Consider the following 21583-nt stretch of genomic DNA (forward strand, 5'->3'; position numbering starts at 1 on the left):
TCATTTTATTTTATTATTTATTTTTAGAGACTCCAATTTTGCATTACTTGCGATTATTCTTTTCCCCCTTTTTATGACTTTATTTGTTTATTTATTTTTTTGGGGGGGGGGGGGGTTAATCAATAAAAGACCAACCTACAGTTACAGATTGAGTGCCCTATGTTTCTGAAAATGAGCTGGTATTTTGATTTATTGCATTAAATGGTTATTTTCCACAATGGTAACTTGTCACTATTCTAGTCTAGGCTTTCTATAATTGGGCTATAGCAATCTCTGATCGGGCAAAAATGCGTGGTCGCACTAAGGAAGCTGAAGAACTATGGAAGCAGGTTTGACCTTTGTAGCTTTGCCATTCCACTTATGCCATACTTATTATATGTCAATGGCAACTGAAATGTGTTTCATTGTCTAATTTGCAGGCAACAAAAAACTATGAAAGAGCTGTTCAACTCAATTGGAATAGTCCCCAGGCATGTCTTAATTCCTAAATAAGCATTTAAGCCTGGTTGAGATTGCATGTAGTTCACATTTTCTCCCTTGGTGCTAACTTCCTAGAAAATTGTGTTGCAGGCACTTAACAACTGGGGTCTTGCTCTTCAGGTGGACTATCTATACAAATGTTGTCTGAGAGAATCACCTTCTTTTGTTTTATTTTAATCTTCTACTGCGCAACTTTCTATTTTGCTTTGAGCTTTTGATTTGAATTTTTTTGGGTACCCTTGGTTGTGCTTGGTAGTTTGATTTAATGTCAGGTTCTAAATTTGCACTTTAGGAACTCAGTGCTATTGTACAGACACGGGAAAAGGAAGCAATTGTAAGATCAGCAATCAGTAAGGTGAAAATGTTAATTGGAGATTCAAGGGTGCTTGGATAAATATTCATGGATAGGCTATGGAAATTGTGTTACTTGTATCTATTCAATGACTGAGTTGCCGCCTTATGTTTTTGGTACCTTTACCCTTGATGCAGTTCCGTGCAGCAATACGGTTACAATTTGATTTCCACAGGGCAATTTACAACCTTGGCACTGTTCTGGTCGGTTTGTTAGTTTGTTTCTCTATGCATGTTTATACCCTTTCTATGTTCATACTTCATTGCATTGTTGACTCCAGTGGAATTTCTGCATTGTAGTCTTATCATTCCATGAATGACTGATATATCTCTTGCACTTTTTGATTTTATTATTTGCAGTATGGATTAGCAGAGGACACTTTGAGAACTGGGGGATCAGCTAGTATTAAAGATCCTAATGAGCTGTATAGCCAATCTGCTATCTATATTGCTGCTGCTCATGCATTGAAGCCAAATTATTCAGTAAGTACCTCACATTTTTCTTTTCAGCTCAGTTTCTTATGGTGTCTTACTGAACCAGTTGTAACTCATGAGTCACAAGCTCCTTTTCTCGTCTGAGCTAGATTCATAATATTAATGTTCTTTTGCAACTCAGTACATGATTTTTGTCACCAACAATTTGGGCACAACCCAATTGTGTCTGGTTTGAGAATTCAGAGCTGGGAGAGTAATAAAGTAGACCTTGGAATGGCTTTTTATAAAGCTTATAAATTATTTCTTAGTTTTTTCATGATTTATTATATTTTTGAACATGTTTTGCATTCATTTTCTTCTTTTGCTTAGTAAAAAAAATTTCACTTGATATTTTTTTGTTTACAGGTTTACCATAGTGCATTAAAACTCGTACGCTCCATGGTCAGTATTTATTTTACTGAAATTCATTGGATGTTCTTCCATTATTAAATGATTGTGTTACTGCTAGATTGTCATGTCAAAATTTCCATTTTTCTCTGCCTTTTTTTGTTTTTTGAAAATAACCCTAAATTCTTTTATTGCTTTAATTGTGAAATTTCACTTGGGGATAAAATGCCTTGGATCAAGCAAAATGGAGCAAAAAGATTCATTTAGCTAATCTCACGCAGCTGGACTTAATGCTTTGTTGTTTGTATAAATAGTGTTTTCAAGGATAAAGACTCTTTGAAAAACTCGACCCTCTTGTGCCAAAAAGCCACTTCTTTAACTTGCTCTCTGTCTGAATAGGGGTGTGGGCTCTTTAGTAGACCAGTCAAAGACTGACTATTGGTCTGGGGTTCCTCATTGGGCCAAATGGTGAGGCCAGTTCCTCAGTAGTAGTGGCAAAGACCCACCAGACCAAGTAACCAGATTCCAAAAAGTCAAAAAAAAAAGTGTGTTTGTCTTTTCATTTTTAACATATTTCTCTCCCTTCTCCCCCTCTCATACGTGTAAGGATTTTCTCATTTGTCTTAGCATTTGTTATTTAACTTGATATAGTGCCAAGATGTCAATCATTTGTCTCAATTTTTATGCATGCTTAGCAGAAATGTCTGACATTTGTTATCTTATAGCATGTAATTTTATCCTCCCTGTCGGGCCCCTCTCCTACCCCAATTTTTTTGGCTAAGTTCTATAATTGCTGGTAGATAGTTTTGTGTTATGAATGCACATGCGAATTCATGTGTCACTGCCTCTTTTAAAAAGAAAACATAATAAAGAAAACTAATTTCCTAAGAAAATTAAGAGCTTATTAAACATTGTAGGTAGATGATTGTATCAAATTTTCTAGATGATATCTTATACATATTTATGGGCAACCTCTATGGTTTTTCTACTTGCTATAATTGCATTTGGAACTGTGAGACCTAAAAAATGTTGAACCCATTACCAAATGGACCAAAGCTATTTGACTCGCTATAATTGCATTTGGACCTGTGAGACCTGCACAATGTTGAACCCGTTACCAGATGGACCTTAAGTAAGATGATGTTGAGTTATTGGTTGGAAAACTTTTGTTGTTGGTTTCCTCGTCATAAAAGACTTCCATCAACAGTAAAGCAAACAGACTGGAACATAGCTCTACTGGATAAATCTGGTGCTTCAGTTTGGAATAACATTTAAGATTACATACATGATGATAGTTAAGAATTTTTATATTATGCTAATTTGTGTATTTGTGTGTACTTGTAGTCTCTGGCACATTTAGATGGCTTTTATTTTATCCATAAAAATGGGAAAACTGCCTGAAACAGTTTTGGTTTGGCCCCGTACAAGAAGTTAAGCATACCTTACCCATTTAGGATTTTTTCTAATTCCACTTTGCCAACACAGGGCTTAAAAAAGTTGCATTTTACCCACTTGACATCAGCGCAATTCAACACAGTTAAGCCATGTTGTCTATGTATATATTTAAATCAGTGTTTTAAAAGGCTAAATCGAGGCTTGCCTTGAGGCTCGCCTCAAGGCAAGGCATGCTTAAAACGCCTTGAGGCTCAATCTAAAATACCAAATTCCAAAAAGGCTAACGCATAGCTATCTCTTGTCATGATTTATGTCATGTATTCAAGTTAGCAATTTTTGAATGGCGAACAAGTATTTTGCAAAGTGCATCTAGTTTTTCTTTTTTACATTATATTTGTGATTTTCTTAATTTTTTACTTTATTTTAAATATATATAATTTATTTAACAAATTTTTATCTTAAAAAACAAATTCTCAAAAGGCAAGTAAAACGCCTCGCCGTATGCCTACGCCTTTAAAAACATTGATTTAAATAATTATCATGTGGAGGTTCATCAAGTTTACTTTTTTAAAATGAGAGGTTTGCTAAAGTGAGATTATAAAAAACAGATGGTGGGTTAAAGGACAATTTTTTGAAATTTTGCATTGTTTTGATGCCATCTGACTTGTACATGACCATTTAGAAACATGTGGGCAATTGGGCTTCATGGTGCTTAACAGAGTGGACAACAGGTGGGCTAAGTGCAACTTTTTAAACTTTGGGCAAAGTCAAATTGGGCCAAGCCAGTGGTAGGCAAAGTTTAATTACTCAGACCAGTGGGCTGGGGGGAGGGGGGAACAAATGAAAAGTGAAATTAGGCCTAAAACAAAATACATCTTACATAGGATGACCTTTCTTTACACACATTGTGCCATTTGAGCATGCATTTGATTATTGAAAATGCAATTTTGTCATCCGCAAGCGTGTGATTTTTCTCCTCAACTGCTTTGGCACTAAATATGAGACTATCTCAAGCTGTTACAGCCTCCATATTGAACACAGACACAGTAGTCCGTGTTCATCAAGTCTGAGCCCTTCCTGGTTGATTTTCATTTTTGGCACATTATCATAATAGGGAGGGATGCCTCCATATTGAACACAGACACAGTAGTCCGTGTTCATCAAGTCTGAGCCCTTCCTGGTTGATTTTCATTTTTGGCACATTATCATAATAGGGAGGGATACATACCCCTGTCTGCTTTGTGCATCCCAATCCACAAATGTCTTGCTGTTGGCTCCCAACTAGATAACCTACAGATTTTCCCTTATCCATACTGGCAAATTATGCCAAACTTGTTACATTTGGTACTGGGTTTAAGACTGAGAAGTCCACATGCTCTGTTCTTTGAACTGCCTGGGTTATGGGTTGGGTGTGGTTGGAATCCACACCCTTGGCTAGCATTCAATTTTCTCATCTCCTTACTTCAGCAAGATCAGTTCCCATATTCATTATATCTATTACATTTTTCATTCTTTTTTTACTTGTCCAAAATTAATTTTGGCTGAGATAAACTTAGCTCTCGCCTGTAAGTTGTGCAGTCAATGAAATAGTGGTTGTTGTCATGGTGTATGCAATTATGCATAGGTGATACATGGTCTGTGGTATATATTTCTTCATAATATATTCTGATTGAAATTATTTCTTTGCAGCTACCTTTACCCTATCTTAAGGTAGGATATCTAACTGCACCACCTGCTACAGATCCAGTTGCACCTCATAGTGATTGGAAACGGTCACAGTTTGTTTTGAATCATGAAGGGCTTCAGCAGGTAGAAGTTGATATTGTTTGTTTTTATGATATGTTAATGGAAATGGCATGCATCTTAATAAGGATATGTATTCTAAGACTTCATGCTAAAAACTGTGGATCCTTTCCTTAAAAAAGATTTTTCCAGCATTTTAAGTCATAATATACCAATTTTCTTAGTTTACTTCCATTTAAATTTTGTTGCATTTTGTTAGTGAAAAATTGCGTTTGTTCAAATCATAATTTTGTTGGCCGTCAGCATCTAAAAGAACTCTATATGATAAATAGCAAGGTTTGTAGGACACTTTTTCCTCGTCTATTTTGGTTCTTTTTTTGGTGATGTGGTTTCATTTGTCACACCAGATATTGGTTGGGATGGTGGGAGATAACTTCGAAGAAACACTTCTTTTCTGTACTACCTTCTTTTCTTGTTATATTTCCCTTTCTCCTTTCTCTCTCCAGCAGTCTTCCATCATTTCATTGTAGTGTTTGTGAAGTATCCTAGTTAATTCCGGAAGATCATTGCTTACAGCTAAGATGATTTTCCTTGTTCAACAATTATACAACTATTAACTTTGTCAATTCGTAGATTACACCATGACTTCAAATGGTTGTTGGAAATGGGCTCACTGTACCTCATAACTGATATACCATGCATCCAAAAATCATCACCTGCAACATTGTTGTCGGCTCAGTCTGAGAAATTAATTGGGTTGTCTACCCTGAATGAAGGCCAAGGCCAGTAAATGGACACCATTGTTATAAAAGATGAGATACTTGGCGTAAGATTGATTTATGAGATTGCTGATGTTCACTTGAATTCCTTTACCCAGCCCACTGATATGGGCCCCTTTTGTCTGCCCCTATGATATATATATTACATGCATGCATGCATGTATGTATGTATGTATGTATGTATGTGTGTATGTATGTATGTATGTGAGGGCAGACCTTGGATCCATGGTAAGGTTGCTCCTTTGTGACTTGTTGGTCATGGGTTCGAGTCCAAAGAAACATCCTCTTTGCATAAAGGCAGGGATAAGGCTCGTACATTGTGACGACTGTTGGGAGTCCCAGCCCGGAGTATATAGTTTAGAGGGGGGGGTGAATAGACTCTTTTCGCAGAATACGTATTTTTCTACAATAAAAATTCTTGACAAGATACAAGAAATTATATCGCAATATAAATTATAATCATGCACAAGATATAAAATAAAAGTGTAAGGGAGAGAAAGAACAACACCGGTATTTTTACGTGGTTTGGCACCAAGCCTACGTCCACGCCTTAGCACCAAGTCAAGGATTTCACAATCCACTATAATTGCTCCTTCTGCAGCGGAGCAAGCCTTACAAACTCGGGAACAAATCCCTACCGCTCACAAAGATTCTTTACTGATTCAGTTCACAAAGAACCTTACAACTTGGTTCACAAAGAACCTTTCACAAGAAGATGGAAGATTACAAAGAATGCTCCTTACAATGAGCAAATATGATTTACAACTCAAACCTCACACTATTCTCTCAAGAATTGAATCAAACACAATAAGTGAGCAAAAGAGAATGAACACATGTAATGAAGAACTAATATGCAATGTGCTTGGTTTTGTATAAAATGATGTTTTTTTACTAACAATGATCAAAGACCTTCAAAACCATGTTAATACAAGTCTAATAGCTTGTATTTATAGCCCAAGAGCCTTAGGAGCCGTTAACTAGCCTTTGGGGGGAAGAAAAGATATTTTATTTGGTAAATTAGCCGTTTTCCGCCTGTTAGCGTCATTCTGCCCGTTGGACTCGTCGACTAGGCCCCTACACTCGTTGACTAATCATATACTGCAACTTGTCGACGAATCCCCTGTGTTCGTTGACGAGGTCCCTGAACTAGAAAAAGGCATCAACATGAAAGTTGTGGCATTTTGTCTTAGTTTTCCAGGGGCGCCAAGATCGTCCCATTTGGACTTTTCTAGCAAAAGTTATGCCCAAAATACCGAAAAGTGTTCAGGACTCAAGGTTGTACTACGATAGTGACGATTGTTTTGTTTTTCCTTATCAAAAAACGTTTTAATGACTCAAAACATTCTTGAACAAAAGTATATGAAATATATTAAGTCTAATGAAGATTAAAATTTGTCCAAATGAGTTTCCTTTTGAATATAAGATATTTTAATTAATAAAACATGTTTGAAAACCCATTTTGAGTCCTTTATAAATATGCTTGACTTTCTTTGAACCTTTAGGACATAAAACTTGTTTTAACAAAATCGGGACTAAGTATAAAAATGTTCTTAAAATTAGGATGTTAAAAACATGTCCCTTTGAAAACATATTTGAGTTTAAGGATTCATTTGACAAACTCTTGTTTTAACTTAGAAAACTATGAATTGTGAGTTTGTTACTTTTATGCAGATCCTATATGCTCATGTGTCCTAGTATGCTTATGCAATGACTCAACTCTTACTCAAAAATCATGCAAGACACACACCACAAGAGTTACAATACGCATTCACTTACACAACCCTTATTACAATTAATTTATACATAATAAAAACTTCAAGATGTGCTTTGGTGCTTCTGAATTAGCGTCCTTCCGATCTTTCCTATTTGATGTCTACTCGGTCCGATCTTTGCTTCTGATTTGATACTTCCATGTATCCGACACTTTGTACCTATACTAGATAAGATCTGCAAGGATGGAAAATACTAGGAACAACAAATAGGTTAATATCATCAAAACATGTAAACCATGATAGTGTAGCTGTCAGGGCTAACAACGACCCTCCCCCTACCCTCACGAGGCGGGAAGCCTTGTGGTCCAAGAATGCCTTTATATATATATATGTATGTATGTATATATGTATGTATGTATATATGTATGTATGTGTACATCCCCAGCAAGGGAGGAGAGAAAGTTCATTATGAATCAGAGATATAGAAGATTTGAATTACTCAAAATGCTCCAACCCTAATCCTGATTCTGTCCAAATGGGGAAAAACCATACATACATATATATTGTTATGTTCATAGGGTTTGGATGGTCTTCTCTCTTTCATTCACATGAGGTTGGATGGAATTGGGATTAGGGTTGGAGCATTTTGAGTAATTTAAATCTTCTGTATCTCTGATTCATAATGAACTTTCTCTTCTCCATTGTTGGCGGATGTAGACTTTCAGAATCGAACCTTGTAAATCTTGATCTTTGCTTTTTGTGTGTGTGTGTGTTCCTTTTCCATGTTCTTTTATCTACTTTACTGCCTGATTTGGGGTTTGACTGCAACACTGGCCTAGCCAAACGACAATTAACCTGCAATCAAGACTTATTGACCAGACCAAACTACTTTGATTGTTGCCCATTCAGATTGGGCATGTCCAGACGAGATTTGGGAATTCTACTACATATCTGAAGATGTTGCATCATGTGTTTTAGTTATGTAAATTTATACTACAATATATGCTTTCAATAGCTGATCTTACTATTTCTTTAAAATAATATCAGGTTTCAACGGTCAGCCTACTATTTGTTTTAAAAATATCAAATTTAGATGTCCAGCCATAAAATCAGGCTTGAAATTGACTCAATGACTTCTTTGACTTGATTAAATTCTTTTGTGCAGCTTAACAAAATTGAGAAAAAACTGATGCTGCAAAACCAATATAGCAAGTCTGGGGAGGCAGCAAGTACTGATAGAATGGCTATTAAAGTCGACATTCCGGACATTGTTTCTGTATCAGCATGTGCGGATTTGACTTTGCCTGCTGGTGCGGGCCTCTGCATTGATACAATTCATGGTCCCATCTTCCTGGTGAGGATTTTTTCAACCTTTTGAAGTTCTGTAAATTTATTTATTTTTGTTGGGGGGGGGGGGGGGGGGGGGGGGGAGAGAGAGAGGGTTGGTGATGAGAACACGTTGAGTTCAGAGTTGATTAGTCTTGAGTTTGACCACAAATTCATCTGTAACATTTGTGCAATTGGATGGTTGATGTCTGAGAGTGACTCAGTGACTGCAGTATTCATAAAAAACATGAACAGGAAAAAGAGGTCTAGTCTAGTGAACCTGAGGAAACAGACGGTGTTTGTTAAATGCTCCACAGTTAAACATAGCAAAGCCTCATGTCCCAACAGCTTGCATTGGGATGTTGGCCCCATGAACTCTTCATGCAATTTAGCTCTATCCATGGCCTGGCTAATGTTTATGGAAAATGTCAATGATTTTAAACTCAGAGAGAAGTTGCCTTTTTTTTTTTCTTTCCATTTACCTGGTTTTCTGTTGTCTCATATGCTGGCCTACTTAAAATTTGATGTTCCATTTGGAACTTGAAAGCATTAGTGAAAAGAAAAGTAATTAAGAACAAATTTGTTTATTCCTGTTTTTTTATCAACAAATACGAAAAAAAAACATAAAATCTATAGAGAGTAAGCATAATGAAAAAATCGATCCTCTCTCTCTCTCTCTCTCCTGAATACACACACACACACACACATCATCTTTCCTGCCACGCATTCTCCCATTGCATCCAAACCTTTTTAGAATTTATAAATTTTGTTCATTGTTTCCCCAGATTGCTGATTCATGGGAATCCCTGGATGGGTGGCTTGATGCAATTCGTCTGGTTTACACAATTTTTGCACGGGGCAAAAGTGATGTCTTGGCAGGTATCATAACTGGCTGATTTTTGTTTTTTCTTTTTTCCTCTTCCTTTAATATATCACCGTGGCAATGCTACGACTAGATGGATCTGTTTACATTATCCATCCAGATTGGCTTTCTCAATTGAAGACTCACTGTATATTATGAAATTTTGTGATAAGCAGTCTTTCATGACCACTCCATCTTCAATATGATTTTGGCCTTTTCAGCTAAATATAGAAAGTAGGCATTGGTGGCAACTAATGCACCTTCTAGTTTGCTTGCCTAATATTGGTTTACTTGAAAATTTGAAATTTATGGGTTTTATAACCATAGTCTGGGTTTTTATGGACTGCGCCCATGAAAGAGCAAATCCACATGCAGATGGAGGCTTTAAAGGGCATGCAATTATGATGTTGTTGAATCCCTTAAAATATCTCACCCAATCCTATACAAGATTGTGTTTGGGAGTATGGGTTTTGGATATTTGATTTGAATTTTTGTAGATTTAGACAAAATTCAATACAAATTCACTCAAATCTGAGGCTTGAAGCTTCCAGACACAAGGTTATGTTGTTTGGAAAAATAGCTTTTGAAATTTGAATTTGAAATTATGATTTCTGATACAAAATTGTGTGAGATGTATTGTAATTTTCGTAATTTCAAATTAGCTGCATAAAATATGTGCTTTTAAATATATAATTAAAGTTTATCTTCGGTGACATGTTTGAGGCACGCCTATTCACCACATTGTGCCTGTTTTCTTCAGTTCTCTGTGAAAACGCATGAATCGTAGGGAATGTTTTTGTAGCCAAACAGATCACTGATCATTTACCAAAAACTAAAATTTCAAAGTATCTTCCGACTGGACCAGATTTCCAAATTATATGAACTAAATCAAATATATATATATATATATATATATATATATATATAGACACACACACACACATATATATATGTATGTATGTATGTATGTATGTATGTATGTATGCATGCATGTATATTTGTTACGTTGGATAATTTGATTTTAATCACATTCGGCCATGTATTATTATTATTATTAGAATGTAAAAGAGGACAAGAAGCTTCCTATTTAAAGAAAAATGCAAACAAAAGAAGCAAAAAGAAGACTTGGACAAAAATAAAAACTAGAACGGAACAAACCAACAGCTACACGGCACTACAGGGTGATTCCAAAGGAAGATGGTAGTGGATATGCTTTTTACTGAAATATCCGTCATGGATGGTCACTGTTCTGCTCTTTACTGAAGTATCTGTTCCAGAATTTGTGCCTTTCTGACTCCCCTGTCTCGATATCTAGTTTGATCATGCTGTACAACAGCTCACGGAAAAGCTAGCTAGAGCCTAGAGATGCCCCATTGGATCTCTGAAGATTGGAATGCTTTATGTCCACTTTGATTCACAGCACCAACATTTTCATTTCCACCGTTGCTTCTGAGTCAAAATTTACCAGGACAGGAAATTCACATTCCTTGAAAATAAAGGGTTATCTTAAAGCATGAGAAGATGCTCTTTATCTTGTGGAGATTTTAATGAGGATGAGAAATATCGGTTTGTCGTTCGGGTCATTCAGTATCAACCTAGTAGCAAAAACTACTATATAGCGCTCAAAATTCTCATCGGTGCGAATTTAAAAATATACGGAGTTGATTATGGGTCAAGATTTTACATAGTCCAATAACAAATAGAGGCTATAAAACATTATTGTATCTTAGCAATACATTGCAAACGAGCATAGTAATAATTGCATTGGTTGTGCCAGAACCCCCTAATGGTAGTTTGGTGCACAAAACTTCTATATATGCAAGTTTAGAGAAGGGATGGATCACGATGCGTCTATAGTATGTAGCTTTTTCGTGCATTTTTGTAAAATCATGTTTCTATGAATCCATGACTTGTAGATCACTCAGCGACAATTCTACTGTTGCATTAAGGCTACCCTTCTCAACCATTTTTCTTGATGAAACAAAAAAAAAAAAAAAAAGAGCAAATGAACTATAGGGAACTAACTTCGTCTTTTGGGAATTGGGGGAGAATTTTGGGAAGTGGGGGTGTTGTTTATTCTAAGAAGCCAAGAATTTCATGCAGATGGGTGGAGTCAGTTTGGCCAAGGCAAGAATGGATGAAGGAAGAATCCACAGCCCTTCTCCACAGATTAACCCAGAAGCAACTGCAGGAACCATCAGCTCAGCCTTCTTGGCATTCATCTTCTGCCAAACAAACACTACCAATGTCCCCAAACACATGTCAATAGTGAAGTAAGTCCCAACCAGAAATGGTGCAGCCATTGCCATTGGAATTGGCATCCACTTCCCTACTCTGTTTGGGAAACGATCTCTCACCAGGTTGATTCCCACTGCAAATGCAAAAAAGCCACAGCAGATCTCCAGGCAATGCTGGGGCAAAGCCGAAAATCCCTCAACACCCAGAATAGCCATATTCCTGTAGATTATAGCAAAGGGTACCTTAAATTCTCCCATTGGATTCCCCACATCGAATGCCTTGTAGAACAGGAAGAAGCTGAGGGGGGCTACCACACAGCCTAAGGCAGTTCCAATGGCCTGGCTGATGAACATGGATCGGGGGGAGGTGTAGGTCAGGTGGCTTGTCTTAAGATCCTGCATCAAAATGCAGGCAACAGAAACCACAGACTTAATCAGGCCACACCCAGCAAGTCCGGCCACCACGCCGGAGTTCTTTCCAGCAAGAGCTGCTAGCACAAAGAGAGCCACTTTGCCATAGTTATAAGACATGTTCATATCAGTTAGACCAGCTCCATAGGCATTGCAGAATGCAAGGGAAGGGGCAAGGATGTAGGCAACGACGACATAGTACCATTTGAGCTGGTGGAAAATGTTCGGGAGTGCGATGACTGAAATCATGGAGAAGAGGATGTACCCTAAGACTCCTACCCTCGTGGGGATGCTGTCTCTGTTGAAGACTTCATTCTTTTTTAGGTCTTCCAAGGCCTTATGCTGGCTGCCCGCAGCTGCATATATGCATGGATCAAAATGGGTTATCCTTAAACTTGGAAAATATGCCGGTAGGATTTCTCTTTTGGCAGTGTTTGGTAGAGTTGAAAACTTGTGTTAAAAAAAAAAAAAAAAATCTCAGATTTAACAAACTCTACGTAGAGTATCTAAGAGATAAAATGCTCTGGTTTTCAAATCTATGTGGGTGTTTTATTTGCTTTCTAAAAACAGATTGGAATGATCTCATTTAGGTTTAAAAACCACCCTATTCTATTTCTAGGGGCCTCGACAAAGGCACAAGGCTAGTCTGCTTTTGGCCTTTTGCACAGTAGAAAATTGGTAGGCAGAGGCAAAAATAAGCATATATATTTTCTTCTTTTTTGGGTGGAATTTCAAGTCAATAATGGAGAGAACATGGTTGTTGAAAGATGCAGGCTATCTCACTAGCAAGGCCAGTTTGTTATGTCATCTCTAATCTCTATCTCCACCAAACCCTATCATCTCCCTCTGACGGTAAAATCAACCATCAAAATCATTTGGAACCATGGAATTTGGATTTTAGATTTGAATTTGTGTAGATTTTGCTAAAATATAGTAAAAAGTTGTATTAAAATTTTTCCCAAATCTAATCAAATCTAAAAATCCATATTCTCAAACACCGTCATAAAATTGAAATTCGAGAAACTGCTATGAACAAGAAGACTGAAAAAATCTCTTTTCCCCTATATTCTCTCTTATCATTGCACTGCACTATCAATGTGGCATTTTTAAAACTGTTGAAAAATAATTAAATGATTTATATTTATCATATGTTTGGGAGAGGTTTTGGATTTTGATTTGTGTGGATTTAATAAATATTTAATATAAAATTGTATTAAATTTTGCTCAAATTTATCCAAATCTAAATTCAAGGTCCAAAATTTGTGAAACTTTGAGCGTTGAGTTAATTGTGGAATTACCTGTAATATTCTTGTTTGATAATCTGTCATGGACATTGATGGCCACCATACACATGACCTTCATAAAATTGTAGAGTCCATCTCCAAGTATGAGGGCAATGGAGAAAAAAGTCTGCTCACATCCCAAGAATATATAATCAACTAGCATGTTAATTATGAAAATTTATGTGTGTATATATATATGAGAATTAATTTTTTATTTTTGGTTTTAAATAATTACAAAAATATCACTGATAATCTTTTTTTTTTTTTATCAATTTTATAGGAGTTAAAAAATATCGTTTTAGCTTTTATTAATTTTTTCTGAAAAATTCTCCATATAAAGGTTTAAAAACAAAAATAAAAATTAATATTTTTGTAGTTATTTAAAAAATTAAAAGTAGAAAATAAGAAATGTTTCCTACAACTACACAAATCCTAAAGCACTAAGAAACATGCATAGAAAATTGAAACTACTAACAGTTTTAAAACATGTGAATACCTTGTAGCCATTTAAACCTTCCATGCTGCTCTCTGGTAAGTTCTCTGGGAACCATTTGCCTTCACGATTGCTAATGAGTGGCCACATTATTCCCCATGAGAGTATAGATCCAAGAAGCAATGACAGATTCACTAGATGGGGGCAGATCATTCCTGTTCCCACAAATGTCATGCTAAAATCAAAGTAGAATCTGCAACATCAAGAAGATATCTGATCAATCACCTATGAAGCCAGCCCAGCCTGACAAGCAAAAAAAATTTCAGGCAGTATACTTAATTTTGACATGTCTAGTGTGTACGAGTCGATCCATGAGAATGAGAATGCCTTGTTTCGAACTTGCATATTGGGGATCTTCTTGTGCCACTAAACCAGGATTCTCAATCTGAAGTTTAGGATTTGAAAACCCAAATGAGAGTGACAATATTGAATTTAGGCTTTCGAAAATGAGTTTTTATGCCTCAATGATAATATTCTCATTCATTTACGAGATCGTGTCAACAGCTCATTCTCATTCCTAGTTGCACACAAGACCTTAAGTCCTTGAATTTAAAGAGAATGAACAAGAGAAGCAAAATAGAATATATTAAAAATCAAGAATAAAAATTTAATTTTATGTGTTAGCATTTTTCATTTAAATACATTAAAAAATGATTTTTTTTCCTATTTTCCTTTCTTTTCTTTCATGGAACAAAATTTTTGATTCAAATAGAGTCCAAATCATTGTACTACAATACAACTACAACTGTAGCACCTGAAAAAGTCCTAACATAAGCATAGAAGAGAATGTACGGAGGTGTGCACATACGTTTGCCTCCAAGCCTGCAATCCAAAAGTAGGAAACTGGGAGAAACCACACTTCACTTTCCCAGAAAAAAACCACTGGAAGAACCCCCAGAAGAAACTTGCAGTGAAATACTTCATGAACCCCTTAACTTGCTTCCTGCAACAATGATCGAACCTCCGGTTTTAGGCCTCACCCATTTTCCATTTGATCAAATTACAGTAACCATGAAAAACTCGAACAAATTCAAGGAGAGAATTATGATAGAAAACCAAAACCAGAAGGGTCCATACATTGCCATATGATCTCCCATGCTGTGGAATCCATTGATGAGAACCGACGTAGCTGTGCCGCTCGGATAAATTAGGTTGTAGTCAATTATCATGACCTGCAGACAGTGGGAGCACTACTCCATCAACAATCCATTTTTCCAGGAAAAATAACATTTCCAAATCCACGAGTATGGAAAACAGAAAATCTCCAAGGGATGATGGTAAAAACTAATCTATAACTTCTGTTCCATACTAGTACAAGTCTAAAATTACAGTTTATTGCTCTTTTGGTCTCTTGAGTTTTTAGAAAATTTTGTGCAGGTCACTTGAACTTTTTTTGGTCACTGTAAATTCTAAATCAAAACAAGAAGAAAGAGTAATAATTAAATGAATGATGCACAGAAGCTGCAGCATGGAAGAAAAAAATAAAAAACATAATACCTTTCTAAGAGGAATCAAGACAAAAAGGCCAACAAAGCAAACCAGGAAAAGATATCCTGTCATCCACCCAATCCCTGGCTCCTTATAACTCTCTGGAGTATTCCCCACTGTCCCCGTCCCTGCAAGTTCGTACTCCTTCTTGCTCAGACCCAACAGGTATGACCCAAACCCACCTGCAATGATTTCACACCCAATTACTAAAACCCAGAACTCTAAAAACCACTGATTTCTTATCTATATTTTGTTTATTTATATGTGTATGTATATATGTATGTATGTGTTAATTCAAAGGCTATCTAGTTTGGAATTGGACCTCCCACTGCAATGCTATAACAGGCTACTGAACATGTCTGAATTATGGTATTCTCCTGCCTGGTGAATGGGGCTGTCGCAATTCCAGCCCTGTGAAGAACTTTGGTCCATGACCTCATGAACACGAAGGCGAGGAGGGCGGCAGATATGTTCAGGTTCGGAACCAGCCCGGTTGTGAGGTTCAGCTTCATCGCTATTATGCTGTACACACTCCCGATCACGACGCTCGACACGATTGCCCGCAATGTGATCTGCTTTGTCCATGGTTCGATCTTTTTTATGTCCTCATGCTCACCCTTGTTCTGCTCTTCCAAGTCCCCTGCCTCAATCTCCTTCTTTGTGTCCGTTAGCTCTTCTCCCATGCTCATGCCTCTCTACTGCATAGTATATAGCACAAAACTTCAAGCCATCTATATGTGGTTTTACAAAAGGAACCTGTATGCCTAAGTTAATGACATCTGGTAAACCAATATAGACAATAATAGAATTAGAGACACACTTCATAGAAACTATGTACACAGGAAAATGCAATCCAATAGGGTGGAATGAAATTGAATTTACTACTTGATTTCTCTTTCAAATTCTCATTCTATTCCGTTTCACGGGCTAATCAAACTTGAGGCAGTAAAATCAAGAGTCAGTGAATGAAATACCACCATGGACACATAAAGTCTCACCTAGTCACCTTGGTGATGAGTGATGACCTCCCTCTCCTCTTCCCTTTCTCTAAATTTCTTCTAAGTTCACACACGCCTATTTCCTCAAGTACCCACAAAAGGGTGTGGGTCTTTTTGGCCTTTCTTAATTTCTTCAATCCAACTCCACAGAACTCACTCTATACATGGGAATTCAGAGTTCTTCGTTTGGGTTGATTGACATGAAGTTGTAGAAGTGAGAAATGTCCGTCACACATGAAGGGTTGGTCTTAATTGTCTTTCGCTGGTGGCCTTTCTTTTCTTTTCCTCCGCTGAGTACTTATAATGATAGTGTGTGAGACTAGGGTGAGAAGTAGATATACACAGCACAGCCTGTGGTTTAAGTCTTCCACTCAAAAACAAAACCTCTTGAGATTAATATCAGCAGGCAGATGCGGACACTTTTTGGGTTCAATCATTCACAACGACGACAAACGCTACTTGCCCGATGCTTATATATATATACATATAGAGAGAGAGAGAGAGAGAGAGAGAGAGAGAGAGAGAGAGAGAGGAGCTCCAAGTTTGGACATATTCTTTGCTAGCTAGCTTCTTAGAGTTTTGACCACAAAATTTTTTGAGTTATTGTATGGATATGAAACTTGAAAAATATTAGAGAAATGAGAAGAAAATAGGATTGATTTTACTTTTTAATGTTTGGTTATAAAGAAAAATGAAAAAAAAAAATTGAAAAGTATACTAGATTAATGAACAAAATTTTAATTTTATACATTCTTAATATTTGTTTATTTATTTATAATCATATCTGAATAATCTTTCATTTTTAATGGTATTTGATATAGGAAAAAAATATAGTGAAAAATAAATTTCTTTCTTATTTTATTTTTCTTTCCTCAAATAAAATTCTTGATCCAAATTGACGCTTAAAGTTGAGCATCAAAATGTTGCTTACAATTTTCAATTTCACTAATTAAAGAAGAATAACTTTAGAACAATTTACTGTGTTGGGGGCAATTTCATTAAAATTTAGAACTTTCAAAAATGCTGTCGAGTTATGGAATGAGTGATGGGTATCTCTTTAACTTTTTAAAATATTATTCGCAAAATCTTTCGACTCTATTTAGACTAAGTATTTAGTTGACAAAAGGAAAGGGGAAACAAAAAGGAAGAAATTAGGACTCAATGCGGAAATTGTCTTTTGTTTTTTTACTTTTAGGTTTTCAAAACTATAAAAAAAAATATTAGCTTTTTAAATTTTTTTTTTTCTAAATTTGTATTAAGAAAGCAAAAAATAAAAGAGTTGTTTCATACTTTCATGGAAGAAAGCAATTTTCATTTTCATTTTTAAATCTCCAAATAATTAACAATTATGCAGTATTTTTTATTTTTTCAAAAAATACATAAATAATCAGAAATTTTTAAAAAAAGAAAAGATTTTGCTGATTTTCCTACACAAATTAGGAAATTGGAAAACAGTATGACATTTTTATAAGTATTTACAAATTTTAAAATTAAAAATAGAACTATTTTTCACGAATAGTGTCAAAAGTTTTTTTTTCCCCTTGTTTTTTCTATACAAATGTTGCAAACAATATTAGAGAAATTACATATTTCTAAATTAAAAATGAGAGACGAAAATTGTTTTTCAAAATAATTATTTTTAAATTTTTACAATATTTGTATGAAATGAATGAAAAATAATATAAATTTTGACATTATTTGCTTGTGCAAATAGTTTTTTTTTTAATTTTAAATTTTAAAATAATTACAAAAATGTTACCTTATTTTTCAATTTTCTAAAGTCATATAGAAGAGTTGGAAAATATTTCTTATAATTTTTTAGATTTCTAACTTTTATTTTGCAGCATGTGATTCAGATTTTGGACTTCAATTTGTGTGGATTATGCATTAAATTTTTTCTAAATCCAAATTCAAACTCCAAAATCCATGATTTTAAAAAACCAAGTTTGTCTTTTTGTGATTATTTTGAAATCTAAATATAAAAAATTTTAAAAATTATTTTATACATCTAAATAAACTATTTATTTTATTTTATTTTTATATTTTTAATACAAATTTTGAAAAACTTAAAAATAAGATAAAATTTTATAATTATTTAAAAAAAAAATAAAAAAAATTATTTTGCGCACCTAAAGGGACCCTTAATATGTATACTTTTGAGAATAATGATCTCTAATCTCTTAGATGGAGTAAAAGTTCAATTATCAATGTAAAGCGTACTCGTAGCCACTCAACTATTAACTAAAACAAATTAGGCCACCAAATATTTTTTTTGCATGCCAAGGTCATTCAATTACTAAATCGTTACAATTTCCCACATTTTGTTAGGAGAATAGGTCCCCTAATTAAAAATGTCCTACCTATAGAGACCTGGGGAAAAAAAAAAACAAAGAGAGAGAGAGAGAGAGAGAGAGAGAGAGAGAGAGAAAATCGGCAACGGTTAAGTAGAATTATTGCGGGTCAGTAACGGGTTAAATGGTAAAAATAGAGCTGGTTAAAGAGAAAACCAATGACGGTTTTCAGGAGGTCTGAGAAAACCGGCGATGTTTTTCTGCACGGAGGTGATATTAAAGAATATACCTTAAGCATTTCTCAAATGAAATAAAAATTTCTTCTTTTTCTCTCTGAACCCTATGGTTTCTCCCTTTTATTTCTTTGATTCTTGCTCCATTAAGGTCCGTTTTGACGATTCGAAACCACCACAAGGTTCTTGAGATATTTCTCTGCAAAGCTATTGGAGTAGATCGTTGATTTGAGGTTTTGGGGCATTATCCCAAAATTAGGGTAAGTGAGACATTATAAAGTTTTATTGTTAGATTGAGGTGTATAGAACCTAGGAAGTGTTAAATGAGTATAGTTTTGAGATTTGAGTTGATAAATTAAGGTTTCTCAATTAGGGTTCGAGTGAGCGCCACAGGTATCGTTTCGAGATTCCTGCTGGCGTATTTCAGGAAATCATGTAAAATGAATATATTAAATCATGATTTTTGAGGAAATAACTGGAGAAAAATGGAAACTTTATGTATATATGTATATGATTTTCATGTGGGTTTTGAAATGCCAACCGTTTAAATTGTAAATTTCTAAACTTAGGGTTGTGTTACTAGATATTATTTGCGAAAATAGAAGTTAAAAAGGCAGATTTTCTGCTTAATTGTGTAAGAGATTAAATTTATATTTTTAGTATATGAACGATGATTATGAGTTGACTTATTTTATAGTAAACGTATGAAATATGTTGTTAAATTGTGTGGCATGAGTAAAATGAAGTTTCTGTGTTGAATTATGATATATGTTTAAGATGCTGGAATTACTAGAAATGTATTGAGAATTAAAATGTGATATGATTTATTTTGCATGTGTTTGACATTGTTAAATTACAATGTATGGTTTGAGAACTCTGGTGGACCAGAAAAGAGCACAGTACTGTTGCGGAAATGTATGGTAGCGCTAGTGCACCCACACGTCTTAGATAGAGTGTGGAGATGAGATAGTCGATTGTGCTGGAAAGGGTAGTGTCCTCTTGGAGTCTAGACCAGATATGGGAATAGCCAATCAGACCTATAGACTGTAGAATGTGGTTGATTTAACTCTGGTGGGCCAACCAAGGTTAAGTCCAGCATTCGGGCCGCACAACCCGTCATGGGACGAAAACATGACTGTGATTATCACCAGTATAAAGGGTTCTAAACACATAATTTTAAGTTTAACCATGGATAATATGAGAACGATGGATATGGAAATAGCAGTTATGGAAGCAACGAATATAAGAACAGCAGACAGAAATGACATGAAAACAGAATATGTGAAAACAGATATGAATACAGAAAGAGATAATGAATATGTGAGACATGAATATAGAATATGAATGTGAATGTAATGAATGACACAGAGATAACAACGTAAAGGGTAATGTAGTAAAGTATTATTAGTATTAAGTATAGTAGTATTTCATGTATTTGGGGCGGGGTATACTTTTCGCTCGAGGGCTTATTGAGAAAGGTGAGTGTCATGATAGGTATTAGATGTAGCTATATTAAGCTGCATAACGTGTTAGGGCAGAAGGAAGCTACTTGTATGGGCAGGTAATGTTCCCTATTCTCAGGAACTTCTGCCAGTAAACTTTTGTGTGAATGTGTGAGTACGAGATAAACTAACCACCTGAGGGCTTACTGAGTAAGGTAAGTATCTTGATATATTTCAATTGTGATCGTAGGTCGCTTAAGGTATCATAATAGAGGGGTGCTACTTGTAGGGGTGGGAAATCACCCCTATCCTTGGGAACTCTCGTTGGTAAAATACCTTGCATGTGTTTGAGTAGGAATAGAGAATGATTTTATAATTGTGGTTTATTTGAAAATAATGAATATACATATATGTTGTACTTAAACCTCATGATAGTCACACGCTAATTTAATGCATTCCATCCTTATTGATATGTGTCTCACTGATAGTTGAATTTATCTTTTTCAGAACCTTTGCGGGATCGAGCTTAGAGAGCTCGGGGCTGGTTTAACATTTTTGAAAGAAAAGAGAGGGTATAAACTTTGGTTATAATTTTTGGGGTTGTAATATATATTTATGTTTTCTGAGTTGTGAATGGTTGTGAATACTGGATGTTGGGTTATATTTTTGAGGTTGTATAGATGTAGAAACTCTAGTATATTATTGATGAGTTATTATTTCTACTGCGTAATTGATATGGAGCCAGGTTCAGGTAAATAGAACACGTGGCACCCGGGCCCCACTTGGCGGGTTCGGCATGTCACGAGATGGTATTAAAGATATATTTCAATTAACACTCCAGACCCTAGTTTTGGGTTTGAGGCGTTATAGTACCTCTACGGATCACCCAAACAACTTTTTTTAAAATGTTTGAATTTTTTTAACAAAAGAAAAAAATGCTTAGATGGCACCTTGGCAAAGAAAAACATATTAAATTACCACCTATGTATTTAACTTGAATGAGAAATCTTAGGTTAATTGTATGTATTATGTTGTGCAATAAAATGTGGAAACGTTCGTTCAGTGCAGCAATTATAACGAATAATATGTGACACACACAGATAATGAAAGCAATAAACAAAACAAGGATTTAACGTGATTCGACAAAATTCCTAAGTCCACGGGAGCAAGCAACAGTTGAAATTCACTATCAATCAAAATCAGGGTTACAACATTGTATTTATACTACCCCTAAACG

The 21583-nt window shown here is 35.4% G+C and overlaps 2 protein-coding genes across 2 annotated transcripts in view; one reads left to right on the top strand and one right to left on the bottom strand.

Annotated features, from left to right (window-relative positions):
• The window catches only part of LOC131157139 (protein HLB1), a 52204-nt gene extending 31140 nt beyond the window's left edge, over window positions 1–21064 (top strand). Inside the window, exons 5-15 of the mRNA XM_058111051.1 lie at window positions 246–329; window positions 420–470; window positions 571–600; window positions 773–835; window positions 970–1035; window positions 1192–1314; window positions 1672–1707; window positions 4738–4857; window positions 8448–8636; window positions 9394–9487; window positions 20854–21064. Of these exons, the coding sequence (XP_057967034.1) occupies window positions 246–329; window positions 420–470; window positions 571–600; window positions 773–835; window positions 970–1035; window positions 1192–1314; window positions 1672–1707; window positions 4738–4857; window positions 8448–8636; window positions 9394–9487; window positions 20854–20876 (879 nt within the window). The 3' untranslated portion in view covers window positions 20877–21064. The remainder of the gene's footprint in view (window positions 1–245; window positions 330–419; window positions 471–570; window positions 601–772; window positions 836–969; window positions 1036–1191; window positions 1315–1671; window positions 1708–4737; window positions 4858–8447; window positions 8637–9393; window positions 9488–20853) is intronic.
• Window positions 11115–16931, bottom strand: LOC131157138 (metal-nicotianamine transporter YSL3-like). Its single transcript, XM_058111050.1, has 8 exons — window positions 16381–16931; window positions 15705–16080; window positions 15392–15564; window positions 14972–15066; window positions 14703–14837; window positions 13898–14087; window positions 13417–13528; window positions 11115–12474 (listed from the first exon to the last, which is right to left on the bottom strand). The coding sequence occupies exons 2-8, from the start codon at window positions 16069–16071 to the stop codon at window positions 11549–11551; spliced, it is 1998 nt and encodes a 665-aa protein (XP_057967033.1). The 5' UTR covers window positions 16072–16080; window positions 16381–16931; the 3' UTR covers window positions 11115–11548.
• Window positions 21065–21583: the final 519 nt, after the last annotated feature.

The sequence above is a fragment of the Malania oleifera genome, chromosome 6, assembly GCF_029873635.1.
Source record: "Malania oleifera isolate guangnan ecotype guangnan chromosome 6, ASM2987363v1, whole genome shotgun sequence".
Lineage (NCBI taxonomy): Eukaryota > Viridiplantae > Streptophyta > Magnoliopsida > Santalales > Ximeniaceae > Malania > Malania oleifera.

Bases quoted from the DNA above. Each gene is read 5' to 3' on its own strand.
- LOC131157138 (XM_058111050.1), bottom strand. From the start codon at position 16,071: ATGAGCATGGGAGAAGAGCTAACGGACACAAAGAAGGAGATTGAGGCA. The intron at 14,088-14,702 runs GTATGTGCACAC...TTGATGTTGCAG, and splicing joins TTGCAGGCTTGGAGGCAAAC to ATTCTACTTTGATTTTAGCA. The intron at 13,529-13,897 runs GTATTCACATGT...GGATGTGAGCAG, and splicing joins AAGGTTTAAATGGCTACAAG to ACTTTTTTCTCCATTGCCCT.